Raw genomic sequence first — 20106 nt, forward strand, 5'->3', positions numbered from 1 at the left:
GCATCCCTTCCCTCCAGCGTGTTCACCACACCACACACCTTGGTGTCGTCGGCAAACTTGCTGAGGGTGCACTCCATCCCACTGTCTGTGTCTCCAACAAAGATGTTAAACAACACTGGTCCCAGTACTGACCCCTGCGGAACCCCACTTGTCACTGGTCTCCACTTGGAGATTGAGCCATTGACCACAACTGTTTAGTGTGACTTTCCAGCCAATTCCTTATCCAGCAAGTGATCCTTCCGTCAAATCCATGTCTCTCCAACTTAGAGACAAGGATGTCATGTGGGACTGTGTCAAAGGTTTTGCACAGGTCTACGTAGATGATGTCAGTTGCCCTTCCTCTATTCACCAGCGCTGTGGCCCCATCATAGAAGCCCACAATATTTGTCAGGCATGACAAAAAAAATCTGGCATTTATTGTCCTTGCTTATGTCAGATCAGTTTATAGCAGGAAGCAAGGTTGGTAAGGTAGTGAGAGCAGCATATTTGGTGTTTATTAGCTAGAAACTGCATTTCTGGGTCGTTACTGGCAAGAGACAAGGTTGGTGAAATGGAACAATACTGGACCGTATTAAAATTATTAGAATTAGAATTATTTCATTTCACTTTTCTCATGTCCTCGAAAATAAGATAGAGTGACCGGAAGTATTATGTGCTGTCTGTGAATCAGTACCCCCATCTTCCCTCCTACCCAAGGAATCTCCCGTTTTCTGTAAGCACCAGTGTACCAGTGCTGGGAAGAATGGTGGAGTTATACCCATATATAAAGAATGTTTAAATGTGTTTCTAGCTCCATCTTGCCAGGTGCTTGAGGTCCTCAGGCCCCTTATTTTCTATGGAGAACAGACCATATCAGCAGAGCAGAATTTTAATCTTTAAAACCCAACAGAGGCATATTGTACAAACACTGACTTGTTATATATTTCTGAGATTTTGTGGTTCCCTGGAATTATGTTTCGTGTAGGTATAATTATGTATGAAATCAAGTAGTAATTTATTTAATAAAAATAGAGAATCTTTGTTTCCCAAAGATCATTGCTATTATATTTGTCTCTTTTTTCTTTTTTCTGTGTTCATATTTTTTTTATTCTCTTCTTAACGGACGTGTGTTTTCTTCAGGGTATTATTAGAGTTGATAACTAATAACTGTTTACTTTGCCATTTTACTTTTCAGCTTCTGGTAAAACATGGTGGAGATTTGTTTGCAGAAAATGAAAACAAAGATACCCCATGTGACTGTGCAGAGAAACAACACCACAAAGAGCTGGCTCTTAACCTGGAATCTCGAATGGTATTTTCACGTGATCCTGAAGCTGAAAGCATTGAAGCTGAATATGCTGCTTTAGACAAAAAAGAGGTCAGAGGATACTTTAAATTTGGGGTATTTTACACATTTATACTTGTAGCAGTTGCATTTTGACAAAATTCCGCAAAGTATTTCAGTAGGTACTGTACTTTGTACTGTGTATTTGTAAACCATTTGATTTTAACACTGACCTTTATAGCTTTCAAGTTAAGCTCAGAGAACATAACACATGCATTGTCAAAACTAAAGAGAAGTTTTATTCATATATGTAAATATGTGGACTGTCTTGAAAGTGTTGCCGGCTGTAAGGCTGGAGGAAATACAGTGAGGCCAGTAAGCTGGGAAACATTTTTCCAAAACAAACATTTTTACATGTTTTTATTTCTTAAGATGCCTTTCTGTCTGAAAATGAGGGCAGGAGGAACTCTGAAAAGGAGAAAATCAGTGGGAAGGAATAGGGAAAATGTTCTGGTGGATCTTCCTAGACTGAGACTGGGTTGAACGTCACCAAAAACCAGCTGAGTAGTGCGCGATTTCAAAACAAAGCATTTACTTTTTTGTTTTATAACATGATGCCTGAAGCTACTGCATACCAGAACTTGTATGAAAAACAGGTAATACCGGGTGTTGTTATTTTTAAGTCAATTTTTGAAAGAGAGAGACAATTCACTGGCATGAGTTTGCTTGAATTCTGGTATGCCTTAGTGTGATTTGATAAGGATAATTTGACCAAAAAGATGCTGAGCAAAAATTCCCACCACCATCCATTATCAGATTTTAGTTATCTAAAATTCTAAATAAGAATACATAGATAAATCATATGGTTCAGTAAATATTGTGAAGTAATTCTGTGTAAATTAAAGGACAATAGATTTCTTTTTAAAGTACCATGGCCTTGCCTTTTACTAGCTTAGCCCACTTATGACCTAATGACACTTAAAAGAAAATTAATTTGGACTTAAATGTGAGTAGGCTTAGGTCACATCAACCGTTTCCCTGAAAAATGCCATGCCTGGTCACTTTTATTTGAAAGTATGAAAGTCTTAGTACTGTTCAGTTAATTTTCTGACTATTTTTCTTGAATAAATTCAAATATAAACAAGCTTAATTAGATTGTTTATTCTTACACGAGAGGTTTTGAGATGAGGTTTAATATACTTGAATTGTACATTGAAATTACGGATGTTACTAACTCATTTTAGTTTCTCTGAATATTGCCATATAGAGACATCCAAATTTTCGTAAGAGTGTAGTCGGAAACTGTATTTTCTCTGTTGGCAAAACCACTTTAAAAGACTTCTGCAGTTTCCCGCCACAATTGCAGTTTACCACTCCTTTGGTTGTACAAGTAGAACTATTTGGATGGTTATGCTGTCAACTGGATCATAGCAATGATTTGGTTTAAAAGAAGAAAAAGTTTTAAAGAGTGGTAATATGTAATTGTTTTATTTAATCTCAATAATTTTTATCGTTATATTTATACCATGGGTTTGCTGGCATATGCAGCAGCAGAGCTAAGAGAATAGCGAACTTACAAATATGGCTGGGTCAAATCAAGAACCGCTTTAACAGGCTTTTCAGCAAGAGAAAATGTCTTGTGGCTGTTTAAGATAGATGCTCAGAGAAGAAGCAGCTTAAAGGCTTGATAGTTACAAGGGACTCAAGTAAAATGTAATTATGTTAATGTGGGGTCACTTCACTGAGACTGTTAAAAGATACAGTTCTGTTCCTCATTTGACTTGTTTTCAGCAAAGTTGGTGAGTGTGAGAACACCAGCTGGTGGTCTTGGGGCTTCACACGGAGCAATTCTGCCTTCGTGTGCTCTCTTCTTTGTGACTTTTCAGTGAGATAAGTTCTCTAACTTCTTGTGTAACTGTAACAGCACAAGTGCTAGCACAAGAGAGATGCCAAGAGCATGTAGCCGGGGGAAGTTAATTTTCCAGTCTTAGCCCTCAGAGTCACCAAAACTGGTTGAAAAAACATCCTTAGAAAGACTAGCCCTGGACTGCGATCCAGATGACATGTCCTCATCCTCCAGATCTGTAGGCAAATGTCTGGGATGGACAGTGAAAGCTGCACTTACCACTGCCTGTTGTGATGCTTCCAGCTGTCGTCTTAGTGGGGCATGAGAAATGATCCAAAAGCCTTCCTCAGCACACATATCCTTCAGCAAAATTGCTCCTCACAGATGGTCCTCTACTTTTTTCTCTCAGTTTCTTTTTTAAAAAATATTAAACACTGAGTGAAGCAAGTGTGCAAAATGCTTGTTTAACATAGTGTTTAAATTGTTAATGTGCTTAACATTCTTCCAAAATACAAAAAATAAATTCATAAAGAATTAAAAAACTTAGGAACATGAAGAAATGGATTTTCAAAGTAATTTCATCTCTTGAATGAAGGTTAGAGGAAAAGATAGAACATTTGAAAACCATGAATAGGATTTCTTCCCATGCAAAACAGCCAAGCGGGCTTAACCCTGGTGTTTATGATATGCACAGTAGTATCTGGAGTGATAGTAACCAATACCTCCCCTTCCAGACCTGCATGTTTGCAGCAGAAAATAATCCTTTTTCTCATACAGAGCAAAAGATTTTTGTAGTTCTCTGTGCAGTGTCATTGTATTAAGTGTATGTATTCAGAGTTAATAACAAAGCGTTGTTTCTGATGCTGAGAGCCAGTTCGTGATGTTCTTCACATTGAAATGTTACCAGAGAATTATGTGAGTACTCATGTTTAGAATTGAAACACTTGTAATAGTGGAAAAAATAACTTGCACATACCTTTCTTTGGTTATAGAGTCTCTGAAGCCATTAAGAAATACAGATTGCTGAGTAGACCCACATTCAAGTTTCAGAGTCCTACAGCAAAGAGCTGTCTGTCTTCCCGCAGTTCAGTTTACCCTTTTGACAAGGGTTTCCGAATAAAATCCGTATCTGTCATACAGTTATCCAACCTTTTAAAATATGATTGTATTACAGTGTTCCCTGAAGCATATTTTTAAAGCAACATTTCTATTTTACTTTGTTTTTAGTACACCTCAAACATTTTTAGTGATCGAATTAGAGACTGGAGCTAAAGATGGGTAGCAAACATACCCTAATAGTTTTGAAGCACAAACATGATTGTTAAGTGTGTTTCCACAAAAGGCAGTTTGGAAGGAAAACAACACACACATAATCTGTATTTGCCTACATAAAATGGAAATGCTAAATATCTTAAGAAAGGAGTATAAAGTGTGACTTTCCTACCACTGTAGTTGTAGCAAAAGAAGATCCATCTAGGATGTGTTGGCAGTGGAAAGGGTATTAGAAAACAAGCCAGAAGACTATTTCAGATGACCTTCTTTGTCTTGAGTATTTTCTGTCACTTTGTGGATGAACAATCTCCAAAAAAATCTCTGTTATAGAAAATCTAAGTTTATATTTATCTTTTAAATCTAATTGAAGTTGCACTAAATAGTATGACTGTAACTGACTATTTTTTAAACTGCTTTTACAGATTTTGGTTGGTTTATTTGTACAGTCTTTTAATTTACTGTTCATTATAGCATGGGACCATATTTGACTTGGTGATGTGTCCCTGCAAGATAACAGGCACCTTCACTTCAGTCACATCATGCAATGTTTTAAGCTTACATTAAAAACACCTGGGAATGAGCAGTACTTCAGAGCAGATCATCCAGAACAGTTTTTGGCTCTCAGTCAGACTCAGAGAAATACATTGTGCAATAGCAAAGTATATAATTTCTTAATTTGTTTTACATATGTGGCACTGAATACTGTAGAAATGCACTGCTAGTGAGTGTATCACAGATTTATTGACTGTATAGTAATTGGAATGGTATTCCTCAGTTCGAGAATTAATGTTGTATAAGTGTGTATGTAATGCAAATGCCATAAATACAAAGATTTACTAAAATGATTAAAACGTACTTTATTTTTACAGATAGAGAATGATTTGTTAAGTGAAAGGAGAGAAGGGGGCTACAGGTATTTAAGATAAATACACATTTATATACATACAGTGCATATGCTTATACTTGAATGAGTTAAATGGAGTATAGATAATTTTTAAATATATGACTCCATTAACTATAGAACTCCATTCACCCATAAAGGAAGATTTTTATGTGAAGTATATTTGACACCGTTTGATTATACAGTCATCACTGTAGCAAAGAGTTACCTTGCCCTTGTCTATTTTAGTGGTATTTTAAATAGTTTGAAACGAACTGTTAAAATTATCAGCTTACCTATTGAAAGTACTTTCAGGAGAAAAACAATTACATAATTTATGGTATCTAAATATTAGTGGTAAAAATTTGAGAAGAAAATGGTTAAAAGAAAGGCTCTTGAGAGTACAAAAGGGTTGAAATCTGTAGTGAGAAGCTCACCAATGGATTAAAGTAGTAACTCAAATAGTATATTCCAAAATCATTATATAGTTAAATGATGCTGATATTGAGCAATGCCTTTTTCACAGCAAGTATCAATAAAGAGCTCCTCCATAAATGATTATTAAAAGTCTCTGAGCATCATGAGCTGTAAGCAAAATCCTTTATAGCATATAGCAGTGCAGAGATAAGTCATCAATGTTTGAAGTAGTTAGAAGCAAACCTCTGTGATATTACATAAAGGTTATGCATCCTTATAACTAAACACTGTATCATTGCAAGTCTCTACAAGACTATGTCTTGTACATGTGAACAATTTTAAGGGTTCTCATTGTGTAACGCCTTCACTCTGGAATTTCCAGATTAAGCTACTTAATAGTACCAGCCTAAAATTTCCTTTCTTTCGGCTTCTTCTGTGGGGTCATAAATTGTTTTATGAGACAAATAGACATTTAAAGTTTCAAATGCATTCTTAATAAATATTTCCCTCATTACTTAAAAAGATAAAACTGGGATTCTTAAAAACCACAGGATCCAAAAATCCCTGCTAGTTTGTATGGAATGCTCCAGCTCAGATAATATAATAGTCTATTACTCAAGGGAGATACTTGCCAGTGTTTGACCTAGAACCAATTAGTTAAATATAATTTTGAGCATATCTACAGGTCAGGGTAAAATACTAGGTCCTAAAATATGCATGTATGTTGCAGGTTTACAGAAAAGATTTTTCTTTTTTTATGATATATGTGTGGTCTTCAAGAAGTGAGTACTGTTATCCTGACAAAGCTACTCATTTTACAATTGCAATTAAAAATGCAGTTCAGATTCAGTCAAGACAATTTAGTCTTTCCTTCCATTTTTTTGCAGTATATTAGTGGAATTAGAGTCATTCAAGCACCCAGCTGTTTGTATGCCTGTCTCTATGGCTTGTTTTTATAAATGATCTCTTTTGTAAGAAATTAAGTAGGACAGTCAAATTCCAGCATGCTATGAATCAGGAGGCCCCGATTTATTTCAGTGCAAGCCGTTAACGTCCAGATTGTCCTTTACTGAGTCATGCATGATCAGCAATGGAAGGACATACAGGAACTCTCTGAACTTGGCCAATCAAGATAAAGGTCAGGGCACTCACAGTCCATTTCTCTTCTGGTTCTCTTGCTTTGTCAGAAAAGACAAAGACCCAGTGTAGAGTCATGGCACCATTACTCTTGCCGGTCACAAAGTTTCTGATATCGAGAAGTACCTGTTCATATGACTGACTAGCTTACAGAAGAGGTCCTTGTGGGAGTCAGTTATGTTTTTAGATGCATTTTGTATAGTTTATTATGATATCTAGAATGTAGACAGTATGTTATATTTTTAGAGTAGGTGCCTCAAAAGAAGAAAAATATTTAGAAGCCCAGGATATCCATTTCTCCCCATCTCTTATACCTTCAGCTTGTTATCCTCAAAGGGTTATGTGCAGAGTAGACTTTTACTTAGATTGTAGATTTCCAAGGACAGAACCAGTCTTTTGCTTCGTGTCCATATATATATGCATTTATGTGTGTGCATATTACCTAACACTGGAGGATCCTGGACTGAGCTCTACATAAAATCAAAATATAGATAGACTATAATAATGATGCATTGTATTAGCTCTGGCTATCAGTTATCGCTGCTGCTCTCCATCCTTTCTTCTCCAAATTGGTGAAGACAATTGTAATTTGGTGGCCCGGTTCCTAGTTAGTCCTGAGCACATACCAGTTTTATGTTAAATGCTTTAAATCTTTTGTTAGCTATCCTTCATATAAATAAAAGTGCATGTAAGAATAATTTTTTTGCATGCCCTTTCTGCATCCATTCTCTGTATATAATCTCCAGCTTGTTTTCCTCTTTTTACCTTTTGGGCATTTTTCCTTTGCAACACTAACAAATATATTATTTGCTGTTGTGTTCTTCCTTTCTTAGTTTTAAAAAGGAGACTGCAAAACATGCGTATGCATCATTAGTATCTTGATTGGAGCCAATTCAGAATCCTACAATTATTGCCTTTGTGTCTAATTTGACCTTTTTTTAATGCTATAATAAGGGGATGGAGTTCCAGACTGGGAAGGCAGCTGGACGATCTGCTCTGAGTGTGTAAGGCTGTCAGAGTTGGCCTCTGTTTCTCAAACTGAGTTTTGACATCTTCATGTACAATGAACGCCCAACCTTGGAGGTAGTCAAAAGCCATCTGGACGTGGTCCTGGGCAGCTGGCTGTAGGTGATCCTGCTGGAGCAGGAGGGATGGACCAGATGACATCTGCAGGTCCCTCCCAACCTCAATCATTTTGTGTTTCTGTGAACCTCTAACTGCATGTCTCATTTATCCTATTCGTGATGGACTCCACTTCTGTGAGGGTGGATATTGCCTTAAGAGACCTGTACCTGATTCTGTTCATGAACATATCCCTTCTCACTTCTAATGTCTTGATGTATCCTCCAATCCAGAGCTAATGGATCTCACTTCACGTGTGAGGTTAGTGTCAGAGGATCTATATGCAACATATGTTAACGTGTCCTTTTGCTCTCCTCTGAAATCCTTAGTTCAAATCTAGTCTTGCTTTCTCATACCCATGCCACAATATTGAGGTTTGATCACTTCAAAATTCAGGGGGATTCTGTGAAAATTAGCTTTTTTTGAGGGAGAGAGAGTCAATGTTAGGCTAGTTCATCATTTGAACATGGCCTCCAACTATAACAGAGAACTCTGGAGAGATTGTCTTTTAGATTTTGAAATGTACAAAGATCATACTATAAATATTGCAAAATAACAGTGTTTCCATGTAGCTTTGCATCATAATTGGTCTGTACAATGAATAAATTTTGTCACATACTACCTCACAGTTTAGATGAAGATCAGTAACAGTGCTTTGAATGTTTTCATTTTAATATGGAATTAGAGACTAACTGGAAAATACTGCTAGATATATAAATTGTCTTTCTTCTTCCTTTCAAAGCCATATGAAGGGCTAAGACTTCAGGACCTGCGAAAGCTTAAGGATATGCTGATCGTGGAATCTGCTGACATGCTCCAAGCCCCACTCTTTACTGCAGAAGCTCTACTTCGGGCACATGGTAATCCAAAACCTTAAAGACTAAAGAAACTGTTTTCAGCAAAATTAAAATTGCAGTTTTATGTTTGGTTTTTATTTCCAAGTAAAAGAGAATCATATACCAAGTACTTCAGAAACAGATAAAGCTGTAGTATGTCAAAAAGCTTTGAGGAAGACAAGGAAGCTGATAGGAGGTGATTCAAACTAGGAATGATAGTGGAAGACACGTTAACTTAAGCACTGTGGAGAAACAGAGCTTTCCTGTTTTAGTGAGAGACACAAAAGTAGAACTTCTGTGGTTTTATATGTCAGAAAAGTAAAATTCATTGTAGCTATTTTTGTCAGATCATTGGTTTTCTGCCACTATATATTTCTGTATAAAACTGGATCAAAATTTATTTATTTATTTGTTCTAATAAAAACAGTCTGACCATTGTAATAAATGGTTGGAAATCGCCTTGAGGTTTAAATCGTGTGAAGGATTTTTATAATTCCTCTTTTAATACAGGGTATACTTTTGCACGTGAATATCTGTAACTAGTTTAGTTTCACTGAAATCAGCCTGTGCTCTTGCCATGTAGTTTAAACTGGGGTTGTCAGAATGGGGATATACTGGATTCAGCGTGTTCACTCCAGACAAGAGTACCTCCCCAAAACTCAGTGGAAGCTTTAGGCTTTGATTCAGTATTCAAAACTTAACACTTACTGAAGCATCTGCATTGTTACTGTATGCCAAAGGAACTACTCAGGCAGTTAATGGTTTGCATGCTCATCACTGTATTGCTGGATTAAGCTTTCATACCCTACTGTTTTTGTGAGCTCCTTGTGAAAATAGAAGGGAGAGGGAAAAGTTAAATAGGAAAACATTATTTTAAACCCACAACATTTGTCAGGCTTTGATGAGGAGGTATGGTGCCTGAAACTTCTCTCTTTTGCTTTTTCAATAGTTGATATATCTTCCTTTTAACATTGAATTAAGTCAACATGAACTTGTGCCAGTCTGATGATATTTAAGGCACAGTCTTTCCATATATGTGTTTCTAGTGTTGATGATCTATTTAATTCTTATAATGTATTTATGATATGTGCAATATTTAAATGCTATTTTGGATTCTCAGAATACTCTCATTAAGGCTAAATATTACTAAATATTTGACTAAACTGGTAGGCAGATTCTGTAAAATATCTGCAGATATTTTGAGGAAGAAAATTATGGCAATACTGTTCAAATTTGCAGCACACACCGTAATAAGTCCAAAAGCAGTGAGGTCAATGTAAACTGGAGAAATGTCTGCCAGCATCTAGTGAGCAGGAACTGAAAGTTGAGAAGAAATCAGTCTGTCTTGCAAAGGTCATTCTACTGATGTTGCCTTAGTGATGTAGTGGTAACTTAATGCAATTGGCCGGTGCAGAGGAAGAAGCACAGACAATTTTCTAGTCACGAGAAAGCCAATAATTTTGCCTGTGGTCGTAGTCCTACACTGGAAATTATTCAAACAGAATTTATTTTATTTGGAATGAAGACGTAGAATTGGCTCAGCCTAGTAAAGGGAATAACTGAGCTATTTACAAAGGCTTAGACAATTGGGAAACATCAAATGCCAAGTTGTAATGTTTTTGCATTTAATCTTGAAATTCCTAAAAGAATAATGTGAAATCTTAACTTAATTCACACTTTATGTATGAAAAGCATGGTTTAAGTTCTTGGAAAGATCACTCATATGGCCTACTTTTAATAGTTCTTTTTTCTTGATTTTGTTTTTGTTTTTGTTTTTAATTAAGAGACAAGTATGTAGAGTTAGATTAAAAAAATGTTATTCTGACAGCCATGAAAATAGATAAGTTTACTATTTTTCTACAAGTGTTTGTTCAGCATTGTTCATATTTCTCTTCTAGTTCATGATACGGAAGTTGATTTCAGGATAAAAGAGAGGCAATTCAGAAAATGTGACAACCTCAGATTTTACTAAAACTCATAAGTTACTGAAGAAAACACAGTGAAATCCATTTAGTAGCATGTCGTAACCCTGGGTAATTTGAAAGATACAGCACAAACAATGGAGCTCAAGAAAACTTTTAGCAAATTTTGTCTGTATCTTAGCATCAGTTAGCTCCCCTCTGGAAGATTATAAGCTCAGGGTAATTTGAAAAATGCTAATAAAATCTATAATTTTTGAAGTGTAAGTATGTTCAGGGTCAATGTCTTTAAACAAATGAAATTAAACTAGCCCATGATATGTTTTAGCTTAGATAAGTAAGCACCTGATCCGTAAATCATCTCCAGCTCAAGGCTTTTTTTCATATTGGGAGGGAGCAGATTTTGGTATGATAGCAATCATTATTTGACAGGGGCAATATTTTTGCTAATTTTAGTGCTTAGAACACATTTTTTCCAGCATTAATACAATATAGGAGTAATATTTATCTTTTTCTTATAAAATCTAAAATTCAGTAAAAATAACAGAGTTTTTTTTGTTTAGATAACGTTGAGTTTTCAGTGGGAGTACCTAACATTAAAGAAAAACCTTTAAAATATTTATTTAAAGTGATAGGAAAAAATTGGAAAATTTCTCTTTCCTTCTGAAATTCTAGTTCATCTGATCTCTGTATAGTGCTGGTGGTTTTAGATGCAAATCAATGTAGAAATTTGATAGATTGTATTTCAAAGAGAACTTTTAAGTATTTTTAATAGAAAAAAATCACTATTCTTAAGATATCTTTAGTGTTACTCTTAGGAATAAAGAACAGAAAACATTTCAAATAATAATTAAGAAAGATTTTATCTAATTTTAAGATCTTATTACATAATAAAATTTGTTTCACTCTCTAGTTCTTTTTTGTATATAAATTTGCAATGTTAATTATGAATAAAAGTAAAGCATTCAGTAACACTTTATTATAGAATAAAAATGTGGTAAGAATGTATGGAATACTTTTCGCTATCAGGTGGAGTTTTTTTTTTTTTTTTGTTTCCCCCAGAAATACATTACTCATATGCATATATAAAGACTGGTAACTCGTTAGGTTGCAAGTCTTTTTGTCATCTAGTTGTATCTTAGTCTTCCTTCGTTTGTAGCACTTGGTTCATTATCTTAAAAAAACACAGTAGGTAGAAGTGAATCCATATTGAACAACTCCTTTTTTCATAGAAAGGGAAAATATTGACAATTCTGTGGTGGAAGGGCTGTTATATTTTGATCTGTCTTTGCAAGTCACTGAAGTTCTGGTTTCTGAGTCTCCTAGCTACTACAATTGCTGTAAATAAAGAATAATAATTTTATTTAAGACTGATGTTACGGGGAAAGGAGATGCTTGCAATGCAATTATTTACATAAGTACACTGCATTATCTATTATCTTGGAATGCGTTCAGTAAAATTTAGTGTCTAAAGTTCCATTCACTTACGCTTTATCATATTTATTTTTCATTTTTTTAGCTTAGTGTTTATATGTTCTTTTGAGGGTGCAGTTGCAAAATATATTTTAAACATTGTCAGCTGCATAATTTCCTGTATCTGTATATTTATTGAAGACTGGGACAGAGAGAAGTTACTTGAAGCGTGGATGTCTAATCCGGAGAACTGCTGCCAACGTTCAGGGGTTCAGATGCCAGCTCCCCCTCCAAGTGGATACAACGCGTGGGATACGCTCCCTTCTCCACGAACTCCACGCACTACCCGCTCTTCTGTAACTTCCCCCGATGAAATCAGCCCCTCACCAGGAGACATTGAGACAGCTGTGGTAAGTTTATAAATAGATCTGAAACTAGCTGGGCAAAAGATCCTATTGCTAAACATAGCACACCTACGTGGACAGGAGAGCTGTGTTGTCATCTAATTCTGAAAACCAGTTTGTAAAGGCATACAGTGTTTCTCTTTCCAAGAGTGGTGAACAGAAAAGTTGATGCCTTAAACATTCTATATAATAACACAATTGAGCATCTGACTAATATAGCACTCTGTTTTCACCTTGGCTGTCACTGACAAAATAGCATTTTAGCCAGATACAGTCACATCAGTGCATTTGGCTCTTCTGAGTGTCTCTTCGCGTCTCATACTTATAAAGATGTTCACTCTCATTGTATCCATTTCCCTGAATGTACTCAATGCTGTGAACCCTGCCTTTTGAAAATTTTTTCTTTAGAAAACAAAATTCTCTTTGTCCGCATTTTAAAATGTCAGCCCACTAGTGTACTGTAAGCTTATAATTACTTTTACTATGTGCGGGCTGCTTCAAGCGGTTTACAAGGCTATTGCAAATTTGAAATATGAAAGCGCCTTTCATTAGAATCAGTGTGGTTCTTTTGGAAGACAGAGTTCTCTTTTTAATAATCTGCAGCTGCAGCATTATAAAACTTTTGCTCCATGACCTAAGCATTTTTCTAGAATATTATATGCAGCCTTGCAAATGGATCATCCCTAGATCTCATATTAAAATTAAGATTTTGCATTCCTCCATAGAAATCTTTTCTTTCTTTAATTGTAAAATGTTGTGGAAAAAAGCTATATAGAAGGAATAATGTTGTCATACATATGTTTACATTAGCAGTTAAATATTGTCCAGGAATATTTCCTAATTAAAATGTGTCATGAAAGATTACATGTCTTCAGTTTTACATTGTGTGTTTTGTTTTTAATTGGTGATGCATAAACCAGGAATGCAGGTTTGGATAATGCTTGCCATTCTAGATCTAGTGTGTCTAAATCCAAATCCAGAGTTAGACATTTGGTATTCCTGTTCATTTAAAAATCATATAAAGGCTATCAAAATAATATTTTCAAAATGTTGTTTATTAAATAATACATATTTTTCTGAAGGCTCTAATTTTGGCAGGAAAATTAAAACTAAAAGGAATAGATAAAATAAAACCACAAGCTATAAACCTCCTTTTCTGATTTTTCATTTACATCCTGTCTTATAATTAAAACTGTTTCAGTAAATGTTCTGTAGTTGATATTTTGAACTCAGGGCTTCATTAAATTCCTTATTGTAAAGATACATTTTGACCAAAATTAAAAACCCGTATAAATTTAATTGTGTAAATTTTTGATGCATTGTCAACTTCTAAAATATTTCATTTTGGAAAGACAATAAGCTGAAATGACTGAAAAAACAACAAATGCCTTCATTGAGTTTTGCACTTTAAAAGCCGAGTTTTTTGGTTTGGTTCTGTTTTGGCTGTAACATAAGTGCTTTTAAAACACATGTTTTAGGCTAACTTTTTGAGAATGTCCTGTGTGTGTATAATATATAATGTATCGAAAGTTGAAGTAAGTTTTCCTGGAATCTTTGTTCCAATGGAAATAAAAATCTGTTTGTACTCCTTCAAGAAGGTGGATATTTATTTTCATGCCTAACCACAAGCAGTGAGTAGTTTCATCCCTGACTGAAATGTTTTCAAAGTAAGGGTCTCAATATTCAATGTTATTTTTTCTATAGTACCTAGTTGTATAGAGTTCAGCAGTAGTATCTTCTGTTGGAATTTTTGTAGCTTAATTTATTCTTTTATTTTAAAAAATAGCATGTAGATTATTACTTAAAATAGTTGCTGCTGTTGCACAACCAAATTGCTCCACCTTGAGTTGGACCTGGTTATGTGAGATGCTAAACATTTCCTGTAGCCTCTGTTGTCTCCAAACTCCATTTCTGGCTGCCTGTGAGGCTGATGAAAAATTCAGGTCCCTTTTGTCCCTGGAACTCTAACTCTCAGGTCCCAGCAGTCTGCAGGGTGAAGCACTTACTGAGCTCGAGGACATGACAGAAGGCACCCCAAAAAGTGTTGTCTGGATAGGGAGACATAGAAACAGAGATATGTTATCTCTCCCATTTCTAGTTCTATAGCTTTACATTGCTTTTTTTTCAGGTTACTGATAGATTTTTTTCCCCTACTGACCAATTCTTTAAATTTTTGCCAAGATTTTCCAATGTAACATGTCCTGCTAACAATATGAAAAGCTTTAGGATATTTCTTAATCTGAAGTATTTTTTTCATCTACAGTGTGACATCTGCATGTGTAATATTTCTGTGTTTGAAGACCCAGTGGATATGCCTTGTGGACATGACTTCTGCCGAGCATGCTGGGAGGCGTAAGTACATGTACTTTTCTATCTTTTGAGAAACTTTCGTACTTGCCATTTTGAAGAGGAAAGGACAGAGACCATAAACATGGTAAAAGTGCTGTTTGGATTTCAAAGAGTTGCTGGTTTGACCCTGTCGAATATTTAAGTTGTCACTCAAAGTGGCTATCAACTGTTTTAGACTTACATAATGTTTGTTTTGGTCCTATTCAGCAAAACTCTTAAGCAAATTTTTCAAGCCTCTGTGTAAATAGATGAGCCTAGTCTTGATTTGCTCTGTGTGTGCGGTGTTGGCGGCATCAGGGTTTACACTTTCTAAATTAAGCACACACTTAATTCCATCTCTTAGTTTAGCACATTAAATTTAGACATCATAAATCCATTTCCAGTCATAAAAGCGATCAAAATGTTTTCTTACGTTGAGGATTAGTAACTGAGGAGTAGATTTAGCTTAAAAGTTCTATTAGTGTAATGTTCTTCTTACTGCATAGTTTTTTTTTAAAGTCAGAATAGTGATGCTAGTAGAAAACAGAGACATAGATAATTGTGCTACTGTAAATATTAATCATACTTCCCAGGAATAATTATATCTGTATGCAGTGCCTTTCTATTCATCTTTGTCCCTATTCAGGAGCTTGTACTACTTGAATTGTACCACTATAGTGTCTTGTTATGGTGTCATATCACCAACGGCTAGTCCTACTGCACATCATCTCGGTTTATGTGAACCCATTCCTCCTATGTGAAGGAGAAGCACTTTCTCTTCCAGAAGAGCTTTTAGAAGGCAATTCTGTTCAGCGGCAAGAAAATTAATAGTCATGCTTCTGTTGTCGTGCAAATTGTTATGCAGCCATGTAGAAGTTACCAAGAGATCACTGCCTTGACATGGTGCTTCTAATCTGGGTGCTGGACTGTGTGTACTACAGTTTGTGTGTGCACTCAGAGCTACAGTTCAACGTCAAGCAAATGTTTGTGGTGGCATATCTAGGGTGGGATTAATCTTTCTGATCTAGTCATTTGTAAGTTGCTCAGAGCATAGCCAGCACTGAGTTGCCCCGTCTAAGATATGAATCTAAGATGGGATGAATTAGCAAATCTGTCTACCTTAACTATTAAAGGCTCCCCGGTGACTAACTTAGAATAGCTGCCTATCCTTTAGATGGTTAAAGTTAGATGAGATGAGTATCATCCTTGATGTCAGATTAACAATTAAGTTACAGCTTTTAAACTAAGCAACCTTGTGCACTGTTAAGTTAAACTCCAGCTTTCAGCAGATTTCTGAGCTTATTCTGTCTTGCATTCTGGTGCTTAGGGACTATAAAGTTCTCCATTTAGAAATTTGTTTCCAAGAGCAGACCTATTTTGACTAGCACAGTTGTAAAAATTAATTGCATATCAAATTAATGATTTCATAGATTAATTACACTTACATGTTCTGTTTCTGATTTAAGTTAGAAGTAATGCTCAGTTTAATTAAACATTACATAGCTGTCTCTGATAAATGGCAAGAATGGAAACCACAAACACTGAGGGCTAAGCATAGCTGATGGTGCTCACTTTTGAACCATGATAGTGTTCTTTTATTTTTCTTTAATTCTGTTGTTCATCAAATCTGTAGCCCTTTAAGGAGAAAGGGATAATTCCTATTCTTTGTTTAAAAATTGATTAATGTGAATATCTGTGAACCTAGTATAAAGTATTCATCAGCCTTTTAATTTTTGCTTTTTATTCACAAATACTAACTGAGAAATTCTGGCAGATTTTTGAATCTGAAAATTCAAGAGGGTGAAGCTCACAACATTTTTTGCCCAGCGTATGATTGTTTCCAGCTTGTGCCTGTAGACATCATAGAAAGTGTGGTTTCCAAGGAGATGGACAAAAGATACCTTCAGTTTGACATTAAGGTAAATTATCAAACTGTTCACGTACTCTTGAACTGTATTTCGTTTTATAAAAAGTAACTTACAACTTCTATGTGAAATGCTGCAATACATCTGTAACTTTCCAAATAGAAATTCATAAATTAATATGTACACTGAATTATTGGCTTTCTTATATGCCATAATATCAGTGTTTGATACACCACTGAGAAAAAAAGAACATTATATTTGTTTCTTAAGCACAAATTGAATACTTCCATAGTGTGTAACCTAATAAAATCATTTCATCAAGCTGCTGTTCATAACAGGTGATATGAAACTTTAACCAGACAGACTTCTTTGTGATGGCAGTCTAAAATTTTTAAGAGTTTTTGGATTATTTTTATTACCAGGAGACTGTTTACATTCAGAAATAGTACCTGTTTCCATTTTAAAAATTTATTAGTACAAGTGAATTACTTAATTTTTTTCCATCCAATGCTTGATATGATTGCTATGTATACGAAAAGAACTAGAAAAACCTTGATTTAGTTTTCCTGTTTGATTTTTTTTAATCTGTGCATTTCCATCATTGCAACTTGTTTTTAAAAACAGTCTTTTAAATCACCAATTTTCTTTTATACTGGTGTAGTAATGAACTAGTCTTTGAGATAATGTGCTTCTTTGTCAGTGGTGGCAGAGCAAAACAAAGTAGAGAAATATCTTTTTGCTTACAATGCAATACTCTCCCTGTGTGACACGTCTCTTTAATACACAGTACCAGTGTCTTACACAGTAAGATGCAAATTAAGTGACCAGGTCTGATTAATCTTTTACATGTTTGTATTTCAAGTGGGTGGTGATCAGCATAGGTTTGGAGCTAAGTTCCTTTTCCTCCTCATTTATTAGATGTAAGTTTACAAAATAAGACCTGCTACATTAACCAAAAAAGATTGGAGGTAGATTCCTGAGTTAGTCTAGTTCTGATTTCAAGTTTATTGCAGGTGGGATTTAATTCCTTTCAACTACAAGAGTCAGTTCTGTTAATGAGTGTATTACCAGTGCATATGTAGCAGAAGTTTACAGCAAGACATATCACAAAGGAATTGACTCGCACACATTGAACATTTTATTTAGGATGTAAGTAATTTGCATCTTAGTGTAAGTCTGGAATACTGTTGTTATTTCTAAAAATAAAATTTAATGTGGAGATTAAATTATCCCCTTTTTATAACTATTTTTAAAAGCCTATTGAAGTAGCTACAAGATTATCCTTATGCTTTTTGGCTTTGTTCCTTTAGAGGAAGATTATGAGTACAGATTGGTTTATATCAATGATGAAATCTGATCTTATGAAGTAAAATATTTTTTATTTTTCTTTTTTTTTCCCCCAGGCCTTTGTTGAAAATAATCCTGCTATTAAATGGTGTCCTATACCAGGCTGTGAAAGAGCAGTAAGGCTAACAAGACAAGGATCAAATTCAGCAAAACAGATACACTTAGTTTCCCTATGCTAAAAGCCCCTGCTGTAGATTGTGGAAAAGGACATCTTTTCTGCTGGTTAGTACTAGAAACTTAACTACATCTACATAAACTCACAGTCTCTGCTATTCCAGGGCTTAATAAGAATTCCCACTTATCACCAAGCATGCAACAAAAATCTGTATGGGATGGTATATGACTGTACTATCCTATATCTGTGCACTAAATAACCTCATGTGCGCACATATTTTAATATTTTGGGGCACAGCAAATGTTTATAATACTCTTTTATTAATCGTTGGCTTATTAGATGCAAAACAACAGTATGAAATGCTGTGATGTTCTCAGGGGACAGAGGAGAAGTAGGATATTAGTGGAAGGATTTTTGTGTCTGCTTTGTATAGTTGTATAATTGAAACATGGCACATTCTGAATTGTAGCACAGAAAATCATCAATTTTTAGCTTTTTCTGAATTTAGGTGTAATCATGTCAAAGACACTGGAGTTTAAACAGGACTATGAAGGACCCTTTGCTTCATACATAGCTATTCTGTTTGCAGGATCACTCCAGTCATTGTTTCACTTTAGGATCAGCACTTTATGTTATCTTCTATTAAGGCTTAAGACAAATACAAACTGGAGGAGTAAAAAGCCGTAAGATATTTAAAACACATTGCCTGTCTTCAGAACTTCCAAGGAGAGGACAACAACACTATCAACAAAGGCAAAAAATTGGTGGGATATTTTTCTGAAGTGCAGAGCAAAGCCCTGTCCTAGTTGCTTGGGATTATCAGACTGACAATTTATGACTATTGTGTGGGACATTCTTTTTGCTGTTGGAAAATCAGAAAAGGTCAACCAAAGTACAGACATTCAGACAAGCTGAGTAATCCTTCTTTTCATTCTTCAATTGAAACCATGATGCAAGATAAAGAGATCTTGAATAATCTGCTTGATTCCAAATGTCGTGAAAGATGCTTCTGATTTTAGTTCGTTCCCCATATGAATGGAAAGAAAGAAGGAAAAGCAAACATGGTGAAACAACCACAAAAAAACCAGAACTTCTTGAGAGAAGAAGCTGTTCACAATGGATGGAGAACTCCCATGAAAACAAACCAGAAAATGTTTTTTACCAGTGAACATCCAACAAACCTTAGTACTAGTCCACAAGAAGGTACTATCCTCTCATCCTTGCTTCTGATTACAGAGAAACAATTTTTCCCTTAACCTGAAGAAGAGAGCTTGAGACCACTTTGTTGTAATATTGACATGGTCCTTCGGGCATTGGCAGCTTCTGTTTCCTCTACATGGGCTGAATGTACTAGCTCCCCAGAAAGTCCTCTGAATGTGAAAAAGTCCTCTGAGTGCCTAATTTTTTTGAGAAATGCCTTTTTTGTTTCCTGATAACATTTATGAATGTTCTTTTTATGTTAATCTTTTGAGATACTGCACAAGCAAATGCAGTGGACGCTTATTTTTGCTCCATCAGTCCTCGCTCCTTTCATCCTAGAATGAGACATGGGGCAGAGTCTCATTCTGTGGGAGAGACATCTGTCTCTCCAGGTGCACTTGGGAAGCCAATTATAAGTTGCAACAGTGTTTTGGTGTTTTGATTCCAAATTCATTATATGATATAAATATTATCATAAGGGGAAAGAAAATCCAGAACTGCATTCTTCTTGGACAATGCTTTTAGCCCTTCCATGAATTTTTACTTGTTGAAACTTGCTACAATTTTATTATGTACTAGCTCCTTCAAATAAATCATCCTGGTGAGTATTGAGGAAGGCAGTCAGGGGAGGCTAATGCTGTTAATTGTCACAGTCGGTCTGGCGTTAATTCCCTTCATCCAGTCTTGTCAGGGTGTCTATCAGAGTACAACCTTGTTTCATTAAGTGTTTTATGGACAACG

General features: G+C 35.4%; 1 protein-coding gene across 1 annotated transcript in view; it reads left to right on the forward strand.

Annotated features, from left to right (window-relative positions):
• Positions 1 to 20106, forward strand: part of ANKIB1 (ankyrin repeat and IBR domain containing 1) — a 45569-nt gene that overhangs the window by 7471 nt on the left and 17992 nt on the right. Inside the window, 7 exon segments of the mRNA XM_010072523.1 lie at positions 1175 to 1357; positions 8681 to 8798; positions 12308 to 12516; positions 14774 to 14862; positions 16613 to 16757; positions 18107 to 18191; positions 18194 to 18272. Coding sequence (XP_010070825.1) covers positions 1175 to 1357; positions 8681 to 8798; positions 12308 to 12516; positions 14774 to 14862; positions 16613 to 16757; positions 18107 to 18191; positions 18194 to 18272 — 908 coding nt within the window.

This window comes from Pterocles gutturalis, unplaced genomic scaffold, assembly GCF_000699245.1.
Source record: "Pterocles gutturalis isolate BGI_N339 unplaced genomic scaffold, ASM69924v1 scaffold13767, whole genome shotgun sequence".
NCBI classification, from domain to species: domain Eukaryota; kingdom Metazoa; phylum Chordata; class Aves; order Pterocliformes; family Pteroclidae; genus Pterocles; species Pterocles gutturalis.